The following is a 14,833-nucleotide window of genomic DNA, read 5'->3' on the forward strand; positions in this document are numbered from 1 at the left end:
CCACAGACACACACCTTGTACAAATGCGGTCAGTTGGGTGCTGCCACTTCCACCAGGGTCAAAGGAGACTCCCCCCTCCACTACCTCCATTAAGGGGCGACCCTTCTTGTTGGAGAGGGCCAGCTCCTCAGCAGGAGTGAAATCCTGTGTGGGAGGGGCCCCTCCTGTCTTCCCCAATTCGTTTTTTTCCCCTGTTGGCTGCAAGCTATGTCAAAGCCATTTTACTGTGCTCGTTTTGTACTGATATTATCCAACAACAGAGTGTGATCAAGGTACTAAAGCCTTGGAGGTTACTCGCTGTACTTATAAAACATGAGAATAAGTCTTACCGCTTTAAATTATGTTTTTATGGTTTTTTTTTATTTGTCCCATGTGCCTTTCGCACTGCCGGGGTTAGAACTGAAAGAATGAGGTTTAAATTGTCATATACACCATCTAAGCATCACATCATTTTAATGGAATACACAAATGTAATTACAGACAGATCTACTCACGTCCTAAACACCGATCAGCCAAAACATTAAAACCACCGACAGGTGATGTGAACAACATAGATCATGTTGTTATAATGCAATGTTCTGCTGGGAAACCTTGGGCTCTGACATTTATGTGGATGCCTATGGGGTGCCGTTTGTAAAGTGGCTCACACTGAAAATAACATCAACATTTTGCCATATTTAGCTTCAAACAATGTTTAAAAAAGTGTTGTGAATTTTTTTACCACATTTACAGCAATATTTGTTAACTTAGAAATATATTAAATAGTTAAATCTAAATATTAAATATAAATCTAAATGTTAAATCTAAATGCTAAATCTGAATCTAAATATTAAATCTAATTCTAAATGCTAAATCTAAATCTAAATGTTAAATCTAAATATTAAATCTAAATCTAAATGGTAAACCTAAATGCTAAATCTAAATCTAAATCTAAATATTAAATCTAAATCTAAATCTAAATCTAAATGTTAAACCTAAATCTAAATCTAAATGTTAAATCTAAATGCTAAATCTAAATGTTAAATGTTAAATCTAAATGTTCTGGGTGAAACTAAATATTTAAGTATAAGTATTTGTAAACAACAAGGTGATTCCCTCCGAAGGGACACTGACAACTCAAAGTACATGTCAAATAAAATTTCTCCAAACATGTTTTTTGTTATTTTAGGTAGTTATTATCACGCTAATGTATGTTCAAGTGTTCATTTCCCCCGATAAGTTGGTTTTAATTCGTTATTTGATTCTATAAACACAGTCTGACCATCTCAAGCTTTTAATTTGGTACTTCCGGTGACTGGCAATGTGAATTTGCATATTAACTAAATATAGAGTGTGCCAGGGCTGACGTCAAAACCCGGAAGTTTAGCATCGCGCTGGTTCCCGGAAGAGAAAGTGAATGTGATTTTTGCATTGCGTTTTGGATTATGTCGGTTAAGCGATTCAAGTACGAGGTGACTTAAGCAATGTCGATTAAGCTCTGTGGCTAACACAAGTTTATGATACTTACAGGTTTTGTTCATGAGATAATCTTCACATATGAACACTTTTCATACCGCATTTGAAGCTTAAATGCGATCGCCAGAAGTAAAAAGCTAACGCTAGACTTTAACGGACTACATGACTACTCCACGGTCACATGACTCTTGACGTCACCGCCACTAAGCTTTCAACTGATTTCAGCCCTTTATTTTAAAAACATTGTTTAATGGGGAAATCAGACTGTTTAAGCTAAATAAGAAGCTGTAATGGCGGGCTGTCAGCACTCTCGCCTGTTCGAGGGTGATGACGTTTAATGTCCCCGACAGGGTTTGTAGTCGTATTGAGCAACTTGTTAGCAACCGCCTTTTTTACAACACGTAAAAGCTTCAAAATTCACAAGTAGGGTATTTACTGACGTGTTTTATGTCGTAGAACAAAACCTGAAACTCACTTAAGCTTTTGTTAACCACAGACCTTATTTGAGGCATTTTACCAAAATCCCATTCAAAAAAACGTATTGACTTTTAGACGAGAGAACCGGAAGTGCTAAAAGCGCTAACGGAGTTCCGGGTTTACTGGCACACTCTATTTAGTTTCACCCAGAACATTTAGATTTAACATTTAATATTTAGATTTAGATTTAGCATTTAGATTTAACATTTAGATTTAGATTAAGATTTAATATTTAGATTTAAAGGAGCTATATGTAAGAAATCTAAAGCAAATAGTCGTAAAATCCTCCTAATATGTCACAGAGACTAAGGAATAATGTTCATATAACATACTGATCTCACCGACAACAATAGTACAGCAAGAATATTCACATTTAATTTGTGTTTTGGCCTGTTGCGCCACCCACCGCCGTCTACCAGTCACGCAGTCAGTAGAGTCTCAGCATCAGTTAAAGTTATGACTGAGCTACAGCAGCACGGCAAGCAGCATTAGCAGTGTCCCAGTACATAGCATTAGCAGTCTCCTCAGCTGTATCCCGGCAGCAGCGTTAGCAGCAGAGAAGCTGGACTTGCTCGAACGGTCCGCTGGAAAACCGAAGATCAAGGACGCGGCAACGCGGCCCTGCCACGGCAGCCGTCTGTGGGCAAACAAATCAGTCTCCAGCGTGCCGCTGTCCAGCAACCTCAAATCTGTAGGGGAGGGTGGGCGGACACGACTCGCGGCAGTATTTTGAATTTGAGTGCAGTAACCGTTTTGGCCACATTCTTACATACAGCGCCTTTAACATTTAGTTTTAGATTTAGTATTTAGATTTAACATTTAGATTTAGATTTAGCATTTAGATTTAGATTTAACATTTTGATTTAGATTTAGCATTTAGATTTAGATTTAGATTTAATATTTAGATTTAACATTTAACATTTAGGTGCCACATTTAATATTTAGATTTAACTATTTAATATATTTCTAAGTTAACAAATATTGCTGTAAATGTGGTAAAAAATTCACAACACTTTTTTAAACATTGTTTGAAGCTAAATGTGGCAAAATGTTGATGTTATTTTCAGCATGAGCCACTTTACAAACGGCACCCCATAGATGCCACCTGACACGCTCCACCTGCCTGAACACTAGTGCAGACCAGGTACCCCCCCTTATGGCAACGGCATCCCCCAGTAGCAGTGCCCCTCCAGCAGGACATTGCACCAAGCCACACCACAAAAACTGCTCAGGAATGGCCCAAAGTACATGACAAAGAGCTCAAGGCACCGACCTGGCCTCCAAATGCCCCAGTTCCCAGTCTGATCAAACATCTGTGGGACTGCCATCAGCGAGTACCGTCACCATGAGGGGGTTTACTTGGTCTGCAACGCTGTTCGGGTGGGTGGAGTGCATCAAGTAGCATTCACTTTAATGCAGGGACCCAAGGTTTCCCAGCAGAACAATGCACTGCAACAAGATGATCAATGTTATTCACTTCACCCAGAGATGGGCAAAAATACATCAAAATGTATTTTGATACAAAATACAAAATACTCCTCAAATAAATGTATCAAAAAAAAACAAACAAAATACTGGTGCCAGAAAATGTATCAAAATAAAATACATGTATTTTGTATTTTCAAATACAGGAAATACTTTTTTTCTTTTTCTCTTTAGCAGCGACCCGCAGCTCTATAGGTTACTCTGTCAGTCGGTCGGTTGGTTGGTCGGTCCATAAAGTTTTTTGTGAATAACTCAAAAAGTCCTTGATCAAAAATGCTCACAATTTGCATCCTGCAACTAGAGACCATGAGTAACTATACCAGAAAGAATGATCATGATTCGTCCATAGGTGGCGCTATACTAACCGATTCAAATCTTTTTGAGAATAACTCAAAACGTCCTTGACCAAAAATGCTCAAAATTTACATGCTGCAATTAGAGACCACAAGTAACTATGCCAGAAAGAACAACCATGATTCATCCGTTAATGGTGTGATAGTAGCAAATTTGGTCGCAGCTATTGTAAATTTGCGCTTGTTTTCTCACAATTTGGTATAGCAGAGTATTCAGGTTTGGACTGTAGGCTACCCTAAAATATTATTTATTGATTCAGATTTAGATTCAGACAACTTTATTGATCCCACGTGAGGCAATTCATTTGCAACATACTCATCCCAAGCATCAACCACAACAACATACAATTTCCTATGTTATGCACAGTCCACTAAAACAGACCACTAGGTCATTGAAGGGCACATTGAACGGCCCAAGTTTTAATATGTTTTAATAGTTTGATAATAAAAATAAGTAAAAAATATTGTTACATCCAATAATATGAGAATGTGTAGCCTATTATTTTTGTTTTTTGTTTTTGTGAGAAAGTATTTTGAGTATTTAAAATACAAAATTACTCCACTCAAAAGTATTTTGTTATTAAATTACATTTGTTTTTTATCGGCCTTATCAAATACAAATTACAAAATACTGAAATGTAATTGAAATACGTATTTTAAATACAAGTAATAGAAATACTGCCCATCCCTGGTTGTTCCCTCATTTTGGTTCATTTGTGCGCTCCAGATAGAAGTAGTTCCCTCAAGATAAAGGTCTTTCCCTAGTTTTGGTTAATTTGTGCCCTGGAGTTATAAGTCATTTCATCGAAATATAAGTCTTTCCCTCATTTTGGTTAATTTATGTGCTCTATAAGATATTAAGTCGTTCCCTCGTTCTCATTGCACTCTCAACTGCATGGTCACATTTAATTTTTTCAAGTTGATTAAAACTGTAAAATATCTGCCTAAATTAGCTTTTCAACATATCTAAAAACTGGGCGAAATCAAGGCTTTGATACAGAGCTGTTGATGACAATAGCCGCGTGTGTGTTGTGCTAGCTCTCAGTCATGTTACACTTATCTCAAGCGCACAAATTAACCAAAACGAGGGAATGAATTAAACAGTTTGGAGGCCATCTCGAGTGCTCGATTTAGTAAAGCATAGCCTCAATTTATTTATTTATTTATTCTCCCATACTGAATAACTTTATAATATGTTGAGTTTCCTCTTGTATAGCACTAATAATCATCAGTGAATGAACTAGTATGATGCACTGTAGGCACCAAGGGTCTGTCCCAATACTCACACTTCCCCTGAAAATTGGCCCTTGCACTTGTTTTTGCACGTTCCTTCGAAGGGCTAGGGTGTCCCAAACTTTAGGGAAGTGCTTTTCAGCCCTTAAAATCCCTACTTAATTTGAAGGGCTGTGCGACGCACACTCACAAACCCATGCCAACTGAGGGGAAGATTGAATTTTCCAGGATGCATTGTGAAACTATCCAGCCAGGCAGGAGCCAGCATTTTGGAAATGAGTGCAAGAAGCCTATGGTGATGATACCAATGATGTAGGTGAACACGCCTGTTACGCTAATTTGCATGAAGTGGCGTCCCAGTTCGTAGGTAAAATTCCCTACCTCTCAACACTACCCCTTGGTGGTTGAGGGGAATCCATCTGGCGAAAGGGTAAGGTTAAAGTAATATGCCGACGATTTGGGAGTTATACCTTTTCTCTATCATTTTCAACAACATGATCAATATCTTTTTTGTGTCTGTACGTCCAGTGGTTGGGTCTCAGCAGTGAGCATTGCGGCTTAGCTTAGCGAATACAATTGAAGTCTATAGGGGGTCAGTGTGAACAAATAAACTTTACAGAAACCCTGAAGCTGGCATTTCTGCACGTGCATTTAAAAGAAACATGTTTAAACATTAATTTGAAAAACGAGAGTCCTTTTTAGTCGTTATAGAAGAAGTTTGATACACGGAACTATAGTGTGTGTACATTCTGCGCTGTGATCCGTGGAGGGATACACCGGTGGGCAGGCACAGGCACAGACATAGCCTGTAAACAAAACTCAGTTGTTTATTTAGCCTAACGATATCTCCAGACTATAGTAGTTGCAATGGATGACTTTGAACGCGATTTTGTTTCTTGTAGCGGACACAGATCCAGAGCCATACCTGTTTGAGCCGGAGTATACAGATGAGGAACTCCAGGTGTTGCTGTGATGCTGAGCAGGCGAGTGGGGAGGCTAGAGATATATCATCATCATCAGGAGGAAAACCGCCGCAGAGAGTGAATCACGAGTGAAATCTTTGCAGCAATCAATAATCCTGGCGTGATTGAAACATTCATGTTCCTAAGATAAACTGAAAAAATGCCCCAGGCCTGCAGGAGCTGATGGACAGCTTTCAGTCGAGTGAGTAATATCGTCCGTGCCGTCTCTTTGTTTGCTTTTACTGAGTGACCTAGCGTAACTTTACCTGTCCCAGAGCCAGCTGCAGCTGTTGCTCACCGGTGTATCCCTCCGCGCAGGGCGTAAACACACTATAGTTCCGTGTATCAAACTTATTCTAAAACGACTAAAAAGGACTCTCGTTTTTCAAATTAATGTTTAAACATGTTTATTTTAAATGCACGTGTAGAAATACCAGCTTCAGTGTTTCTGTAACATTTATTTGTTCACTTTTACGAGTAGGCTACTGACCCCCTATAGACTTCAATTGTATTCGCTAAGCTAAGCCACAATGCTAACCGCTGAGACCCAGCCACTGGACATACAGACACAAAAATGATATTGATCATGTTGTCTCAATATGAAAATGATAGAGAAAGGTCATAACTCCCAAATCGTTGGCATATTCCTTTAAGGGAAGAGAATTGGGATTGGCCCCGAGAAGTTTTTTTTTTTGCAATAGCAAATGTTATCCAGAAGAGGTCAGTAGAGATGTATGCTGGTGAACAGGTCTCAGTAGCCTGACTCTTAACATAACTGTGTAGTATTTAGTCAATGAAGATAACAGTTTCATGAGCAGTAGAGTGTTTATTAAAAACAGTATCAGACTACATCATGTTACTAGGTGCATGCATTGCAAGTACAGCATACTGCATTCTTTGGAGGCGGAACTTTTGAACATTGCAAACACATGGAAAACAGCACCAGTATTTGAAGATTTTGTACACTTTGCAAGCTCCTGCAAATCTCATGTGAACACAGATTTAAAACATTGCAGCTGCAATAACAAAGAATATTTGGTGCTGACATCTATGCTGATTCCTGATTAACAGGTCTCTGAAAAGCAAATTTTCCAAAATCAGTGGGGCATACAGTTATGTTGTAGATAAACAAGAAGGTCGATTCCCTGAGAGCTGCTATGTTAATAATAAAAGCTTTTTAATTTGTACAGCAGTGTGCCGGACCAAACCTGCAAAGTTTGACCTCTTCAACCAAACACTAGGATGCTGACACTTTTTCACTGTGGGAATCTGGTTCAGGAGAACTGATTTTAAAATGTTTCTTGTTTTTATTTTATTTTTCTTTAATTGTTCATTTTAATTTTAAGTTACAAAAATATGTTTCCACATTGGGGGGATAAATGTAAGCATATTTCTGATAAACTGAACTTGTTCCGACTTCAATAAAGCAATGTGATAATTATACTGAGAGAAATACCAATAAATGTGTGCAACTGCACAATTACATCAAATGGAAGTTTTATATATATATATATATATATATATATATATACACACATATTAAAGAAATATCCCTAAGTAGTTACGCCTCATAGTTAAAGTAGAAAATTCTGTGTAAAAGCATTCTTCGAACCCACATAACAGAAAATCTCAATTTCCAAATATACTGAATGTATACATCAGGAAGAAATGAGGGAAAAACTTTATATATATATATATATATATATTTTTTTATATATATACAAATATATATAAATATATATATATATATATATATATATATATATATATATATATATACACACACATTATTTTTTATATATACATATATATAAATATGTGGGTTCCAAGAATGCTTTTACACAGAATTTTCTACTTTAACTATGAGGCATAACTACTTTGGGATATTTCTTTAATTTTTGTATTTCTCATTTTTGACTGAGAAATTTAGTATAAAATGATGGTTATAAAATATAACCCCCACCCACCACAAACACACACACACACACACACACACACACACACACACACACACACACATTGTGTTCAGTACTAATTAGGACGGATAGGGTGTTAATACCCACATGCTTGTGTGATCCCTCACCGGCTTCCTAACACAAAAGCTGCCAATGTATTGTTATGCATGGCCAGATGTGCGACTGTGGATTGAACCCTCATCTTTTGTCCCTGCTCCACCTTTTCATCCTCATCACACATAGTTTGTTTTTGCACAGTTTACAGTCAAGCATATTAGGCTGTTTATTTATAAAGGAAAGCATTACAAAGTCGCATAAGAAATCAGTGTTCATGTCAATTGCGGTTATCAAATAAGCGGTTCAACCTTTTCACTGTCCTCTTGGCAAATCTCACCTTCCCTCGATTCTTCAGGGCAGCTGTGTACTGATTGGACTTGAGTTTAGAGTAATAGTCTGAGAACTTGTTGAAGAGGATGGATATGGGCAGCCCGTTGAGGATGATTCCAAAAGAGATGCAGATGAAAGCAAAGATACGACCCAGTACGGTCTCTGGGTAGACGTCTCCATAGCCCACAGTGGAGATACTGACCTGTGGGAAAGTGAGAAGAGCAGTCAGTGGTGAGGAGAAACATGACTGTCAAACCTTACCAGTAGATCTAGTCAATGTCCCTTTTGATAGACATTTGCTGATCCATGTGGTGCCAATAAATTGGGGCATTTTGCGTCTTTATCAAGAACAATATTTTGCCTTTATTGGACTGCAAGTAGATAGTAAAAAAAGGGGGATTGGATTCAAACTTTGAGCCAGTACATCCCCAATTATCATTAGTCATGACGTGTTGCCTTGAGTTCATGACAAAATGTTGTAGAGTTGAAGAGAGCTTAGATAAGTTTAACTTTCAGTTCAGTTTATAATGTTTTAATGAAAATGCATGTGTTTGGGAAGTACTGAGCATACGACTGGATAAATGACACTTGGATTATACTGCACGAGTTGTATGAGAGTTTGTAAACTGATGTTTTGATATAGTTTTGTTGTTGTTAATCATGGTCCTCAATTAATCAATTAATTGATTGACACACATGATTGATTAATTAATCATGTGTGCCGTTTTCAGTGGAGGCCTCAAGAAAAACAATGTTTTCTTCACAAATTCAAGGTAAAACATCATGATCAATTGGTTAATAAATGGTCATTTTGTAAGTTAAGTACTTCTTTAAACCAGTGACACAAGTGTAAGTATAAAAAAGTACATGGATAAAAAGTTCAGAAACAAAATATTAACAGAACACACTGCAACACACACAAGTCTGGAGCCACTCTGCACTGATTCAAGAGTATGCAGACTATGAAAAATGTATTAATGTTAGCTAATTGGATTTTAATACTACTAGTTGGGGAAAAAATGGTTTAGCATATCAAATGGATCAAGAAACAAATTCTAGATTTCCATAACTCTCAGTGTTGTGAATTGTTGTTCAAAGTGATTAAAAAAAGAAATGACCACTTGTGTCCATCAGTTAAACCAACTGTAGTTTGGTGATGGTTCATTTTATACTCAAATAATTTCATGGTGGACCCTTACTTCCACGAAAACTATTGTATTATTACCAACACAGTGTCACATTAGATGAACCACATCTTTCTTCTGCATCTTTTCTTGACTGTTCCTTAATTCCATTAGATTTACCTGTTAAAATTCTAGACACTTCACTATTTTATCCTGTTATAACAGCATTATGTAGCCAGTAATCACTATGTGGTTATTAGCTGTCCTCTAGTCTTGTGTATCCAGACCTAGATCTCTGTTGAAAGGTGTGGAATCACTGTATTGCCATTCTGCTGTGGGGAAAATACACTCTGGCTTGTTTTGATTTCTCTAAACCAATCACAATTGTCCTGGGCAGCGCTAAGCCCAGGAGACAGTGACACTGACCTTGCAAAATAGTGTCAGGGGAGAAAACACACAAGTGACAGGGCTAGTTTGTTGACTGTTTAATGGCTCAGTGTTGGGTGTAAGCACGCTGGTGTGTTAGGCTATTCTACCCAGGCAGACTCTCCAGGAGGGGAGTGGCTCTGTTGAAAGTTGAGTGGCAGCAGAAAGTTTTCTGATCTGATGGGGAGTGGTCCGAGATCAGACCCCCAGCGCAAAAAGGATCCTATTGAGGTATCGATTGACTGGAGATGTTTCAAAAGATGTGATAAATCAACTCCAAGTCTGGGCTTTTCTGAGGTGCCTTCACAAGTTGTTTTAATCATTGTAGATCTTTACAACAATTCACCTAAAAGAACAAAGCAGGCATGTCTTATCACTCGATCCACATCTTCGTAATTTTTTTTTTCGTGTTTAATTTTTTAGCTTAGACGTTGTTGTTATTTCCAATACAGAAGGGGATTTTTAAAATGGTAACACAAGATAGCAGAAGGGAAACTAGACAGCCAATGGCAGGCTTATAGTCACAGTCTACATACACTCTGTGAGTCAGACTAGCCTTTTCCATACAGTCTATGGAAAAGTAGTAATGAAAGTTTCTCACTCAGCTTTGCTTCTTTCTTTCTTCTTCTTTCTGCTGACTGCCACATAGTCTGACTGCACTGTACAAATCTGTTCCGAGGGGTATCTAACCTTCAGTGAGAAGCCCTGTAAACTGTCACACCCCATGGCCAAAGTTTGAAAAAATGTTTAAGCTCCTCCTTTCCAAAAAGTTTTGTGAAAACCGATTCATAGAGATATTCTGCAAACAGAATGACCCAGAAGCAGTCTCAAAGATGGCACACAATTCGTCTACTTCAGGAACCCGTAGCAGTGAGTAGTGCTCACAGATCCCTTCTCTATTACCAATACTATCATTCAGGGGATTATAATTTCTTTCCCCAGGATTAGAAGTAAGATTCTACCATTGGGTCAAAGAGGGAGGGGAAGGATCTGGTAAAGGGTTTATTCCTGGCAGCAGGCAGTGAATAAAGGTTCATGTTAGCAGTTTCACTCAAACCAAGAGCTAGACTTGAGTACAGGCATGAGCCCCATTATTCCACCCTATAAAACTGATCAGGTTACATGAACAAATCTTCCCATCGATCACGCAAGTCACACATAACCAAAGCATGAGGTGACACAAGCTGCAGTCAGGCTGACCTCAATGTGTTTTGTAAGCCAGGTAGTGCTGGAGTGTAATCTAATAACATCACAAGGTTAACACACAATTCAGGGACTTTGTCCGCATTAAAGTAATTCAAGAGTAGGGCACTTTATTTTACTTACATAAAAAGGTTACTTAGCTTTCTTTCCTACATTTACATTATTGAATTTTTCAAAGATATACTTACAGCTGCCCACCACCATGCATGAGGAATGCTGGTGAAGTTTGTTTGTGGCATGTCATGCTCCACAGTGTAAACCATGGCGGAGAAGCTGAAGATGCCCATGGCGATAAACAGGAAAAGGCAGCCCACTTGCTGGTAGCATTGACGCAGAGTGAAGCCAAACGCCCGGAGACCTGTGGAGTGTCGTGCCAGCTTCAAGATACGAAAGATTCGCATCAATCTCATGATGCGCAACACTTGGCCCAGCTTTCCCACCTGCCCCACTGCCTTTATGTCAGCCTCATGCTTCAGGTAGTTTTCCTCACTGTCAAAGAACTCCAGGATGGCCTGCAGATACTGAGGCAGGATGGCAATCAGGTCCACAGTGTTGAGGACGCTCCTTCCGAAGGACTTAAGGTCAGGAGTGGACACCAGACGGAGCAGGTACTCCATGGTGAAGAAGGCGATGCACATGGACTCCACATATTCCCAGTATGTCTTACCACTGAGCTGACCTGTGGGAGTTCTGTATTGCATCTCCTGCACTGTGTTGAGAGTCATGGCCACCAGGGAGACTAAGACAAACAGGCTGGAGGCCACCGCCATCAGCTTGGCCTTGACAGATGAAAATGGCTTCTCCATCAAGTTCCAGATAGCTCTCCGCTGCTGGCCCATGAACATGTCATGAAAGAGCTCTTCATTCTCCTCAATCTCCACCTCTGCCTCCAGCTCCCTCTGAATCTTCAACTGATCGTTCAGCTCATCCTGCCTTTCCTCAAAGGAGATGCGGCAGCAGCGGTGGGTGTTCTTGATCCTCACACCCCAGTAATTGATCTCCTCCAGGAAGTTGCGGGGACACAACTCATCCTTGATCCACAGCACACCAGTCCTGTAGAAGTTAAATATGCTGTGGAAGACATCTGGGTCCCTGTCAAAGAAGTATTCATTGTTGGTCACGATGTAGTCATCGCAAAGGTCCAGTTTCATGTTGTGGTCCGTGTAGGTGGCCAGTCGTCCTATTCTGGTCTTGGGATACTTGGCAGCCGTCTTGTAGGCTATCTGGTAGGGCTTCCCCCCTACATTGATGTTGATCATATAGTTCTTCTTGGAGGGTAAAATATGCTTGGAGAGGCCATGTGGAGCATTGTCGTCCTCTTCGTCTTCATACTCAGCATAGATGTCATAGATATCCCTGCTCAGGTCCTGCATGGAGTTCCATGTCTTCACGCAGCTTTCCTTGGCTAGTGGATAAGCAATTTCTGAGGGTCTTCGATTAATTTCCGAATCTGTGACTTTGTAGTTGGGGAAGAGACTCTGCCTCCTGTTCCACAAGTTGGCCACCTTCCCAGGGCTCGCCATATCGATCCCCCCCAGACTACACAGCAGACAGAACACCCGGACCAGCCAGCATGTCTACACGTTTGTCTAATACCCCCTTTACCTAAGCATGGAGGACATGAGCAGGATGCCTCATGGCCCCATTAATGTTGCTGACTGAGAGGATCCGCGTGCTTACAGGACATCTAAATACCATTATCCCCTGCTGAGCCGCCTGGCTCACATGACGTTGGCTGTGTGGCACATCTCAACCAAAGCCCATCATGAATTCACCCTCTTTTGATTGATAAATATTTTTATGATACAAGTTTATAGTAGTTACAGTTGATTTGAGTGATCTAAAGACAGAATAAGCAACAATGAGTGTTGCTGCCCTCACATGTATTTATGAATGCATAGATTCTGTGGCTTACATTAATCTTTTTGCAATCCCTACAGATTACTCAAGGAAGTCATAGGAACTCTATGACTAGAAAATGCCATTGCGTGTCTTGATTTTTCAAATTAACAATTAATGGTTTATGTTGGTTATTACTGTGCAATTCTTTCATACTCTGATACTGAAGAGAACAAAGGAAGGCTGGTGGATACATAAAAGAGGATTTAGGCTTTATGCATTAGCCTACTTCCTCATTCAGAGGGGGCCAGGAATCTTCAGAAGTTGAAGCAAGTCAAGCCCAAAGACTCTCAGAAATATTTTTTGAAAATTTTGTTTTAGACCTGTATAAATATATCAATCAGGCAGTAATATGTGATTAAAATCATATTCTTAACTAAGAGGCATAGTTATTTAGACAGAACAGGAAACGTAACTTTGCTGGCAACTGAATCCTCTTATTGGATATCAGATTATTGCCCTGCTGATTAACAGTGCCAGCTGACCAGAGACAGAATTCCCCAATGATATTACGAACCATACGCTATATTAACCTTTATTTACCTCCCTGATGCCAGCCACTGCTGACTAGTTAAAACAATTAAGGATTTAGGTTGTTAATGCAGTGACATTTAAATAGAGCTACCAGACTTAAGCTAGTCTTGTTAGTGTGGTGTGTCAAGAGAAGGAGAGGTGAACTGGATTTGTCATGCAAACCAAGGGATCACACCAGAAAAAGGAGGCCACCGTAAAAAAAAATGTAAAAAGCTTTTTAAAAAAGGAAACGTTAATTCATGATGATGATATATGATACAATATACTGAATTATATCAGTATTTGTAAAGCTTCATGGCAACTAATTTGCCTTTTAAAGTGAGGCTATGGAACTTTTAAAGGAAATAAAATAGTGGTGCAGGAATGACTCCTAAAACATGACTTTCTCATTTTATTCTATAGCATAAAATATGTCAGTAAATACCCCACTTGTGAATTTTGAAGCTTGTAAGTGTCTTAAAAAAGGCAGTTGCTAACAAATGGCTAAAACAAGTGACTAAATTAGAACATAATCACACTGAATGTGGCTTTACAGCCTTGTTGTGGTGGTGATGTTGAAGTCATGCGAACGTGGTGTTGTTTGTTCATAGCTTAACAGTAGGTCTTTACTTCTGGCAATAGCCTAACACTTTAAAAATCATGAAAGTGGTGTTAATTTGTGAAACTATCTTTTTTAAGTATCATAAGTGTTTGTTTGTAACAGAGCTCATTTTCTGCAATACTTAAAAATTTTATAGAAAAATCCCATAGGCTTTTAGACAAGGCAACCAGGGCGATGTTAACTTCTGGTCTGGCTTACAAATAAATGTCATCACTCTACACTACCCTCCTTTTAGAAAAGTTTAATTCATTAACAGTAAAACACACTCACTTCAGTACACTCAAGGATTTTCTGCTTCAGCCTCACTTGGTCTGGTACAGCCAGTAGCTCATGGTGGCTCATGTTTGCTGATTTAGCAAAGTTATATTATATTATTATGTAAATGACATTACTGCATCTGTTTGCATGTCACACATGGACATTGATGAATTACTGAACAGGCGCCCTTTAGGGACCCAAGGTGTAAGGGCCCCCCCTGGCCTATATCTCCAAAATGTCACTCAAATTAACACTTATTATGAAAAGAGACACAAAAAGATTACAACAAGACACAAAAGAATGTATAACAATTACAAAGATATGCAAAGCAACAACAAAAAAGAGGCAAAACCACCACGAAGTCTGTGTGTCTTGTTTCTTCGTAGGGGAGGTGCTGGGACTTTTGGCACGTCTGTGCCCACTGCCCATGGACCCATTTTCTCATAATCTGCCCACGAAGACAGATATTCCAATGGTTTTG

At 39.1% G+C, this 14,833-nt stretch overlaps 1 protein-coding gene across 1 annotated transcript; it reads right to left on the minus strand.

Annotated features, from left to right (window-relative positions):
* Positions 1–7,842: 7,842 nt before the first annotated feature.
* LOC117253002 (potassium voltage-gated channel subfamily V member 2-like) lies at positions 7,843–12,856 on the minus strand. Its single transcript, XM_033620319.2, has 2 exons — positions 11,249–12,856; positions 7,843–8,509 (listed from the first exon to the last, which is right to left on the minus strand). The coding sequence occupies exons 1-2, from the start codon at positions 12,581–12,583 to the stop codon at positions 8,255–8,257; spliced, it is 1,590 nt and encodes a 529-aa protein (XP_033476210.2). The 5' UTR covers positions 12,584–12,856; the 3' UTR covers positions 7,843–8,254.
* Between the last annotated feature and the right edge of the window lie 1,977 nt (positions 12,857–14,833).

The sequence above is a fragment of the Epinephelus lanceolatus genome, chromosome 9 (genome assembly GCF_041903045.1).
Source record: "Epinephelus lanceolatus isolate andai-2023 chromosome 9, ASM4190304v1, whole genome shotgun sequence".
NCBI lineage: Eukaryota > Metazoa > Chordata > Actinopteri > Perciformes > Serranidae > Epinephelus > Epinephelus lanceolatus.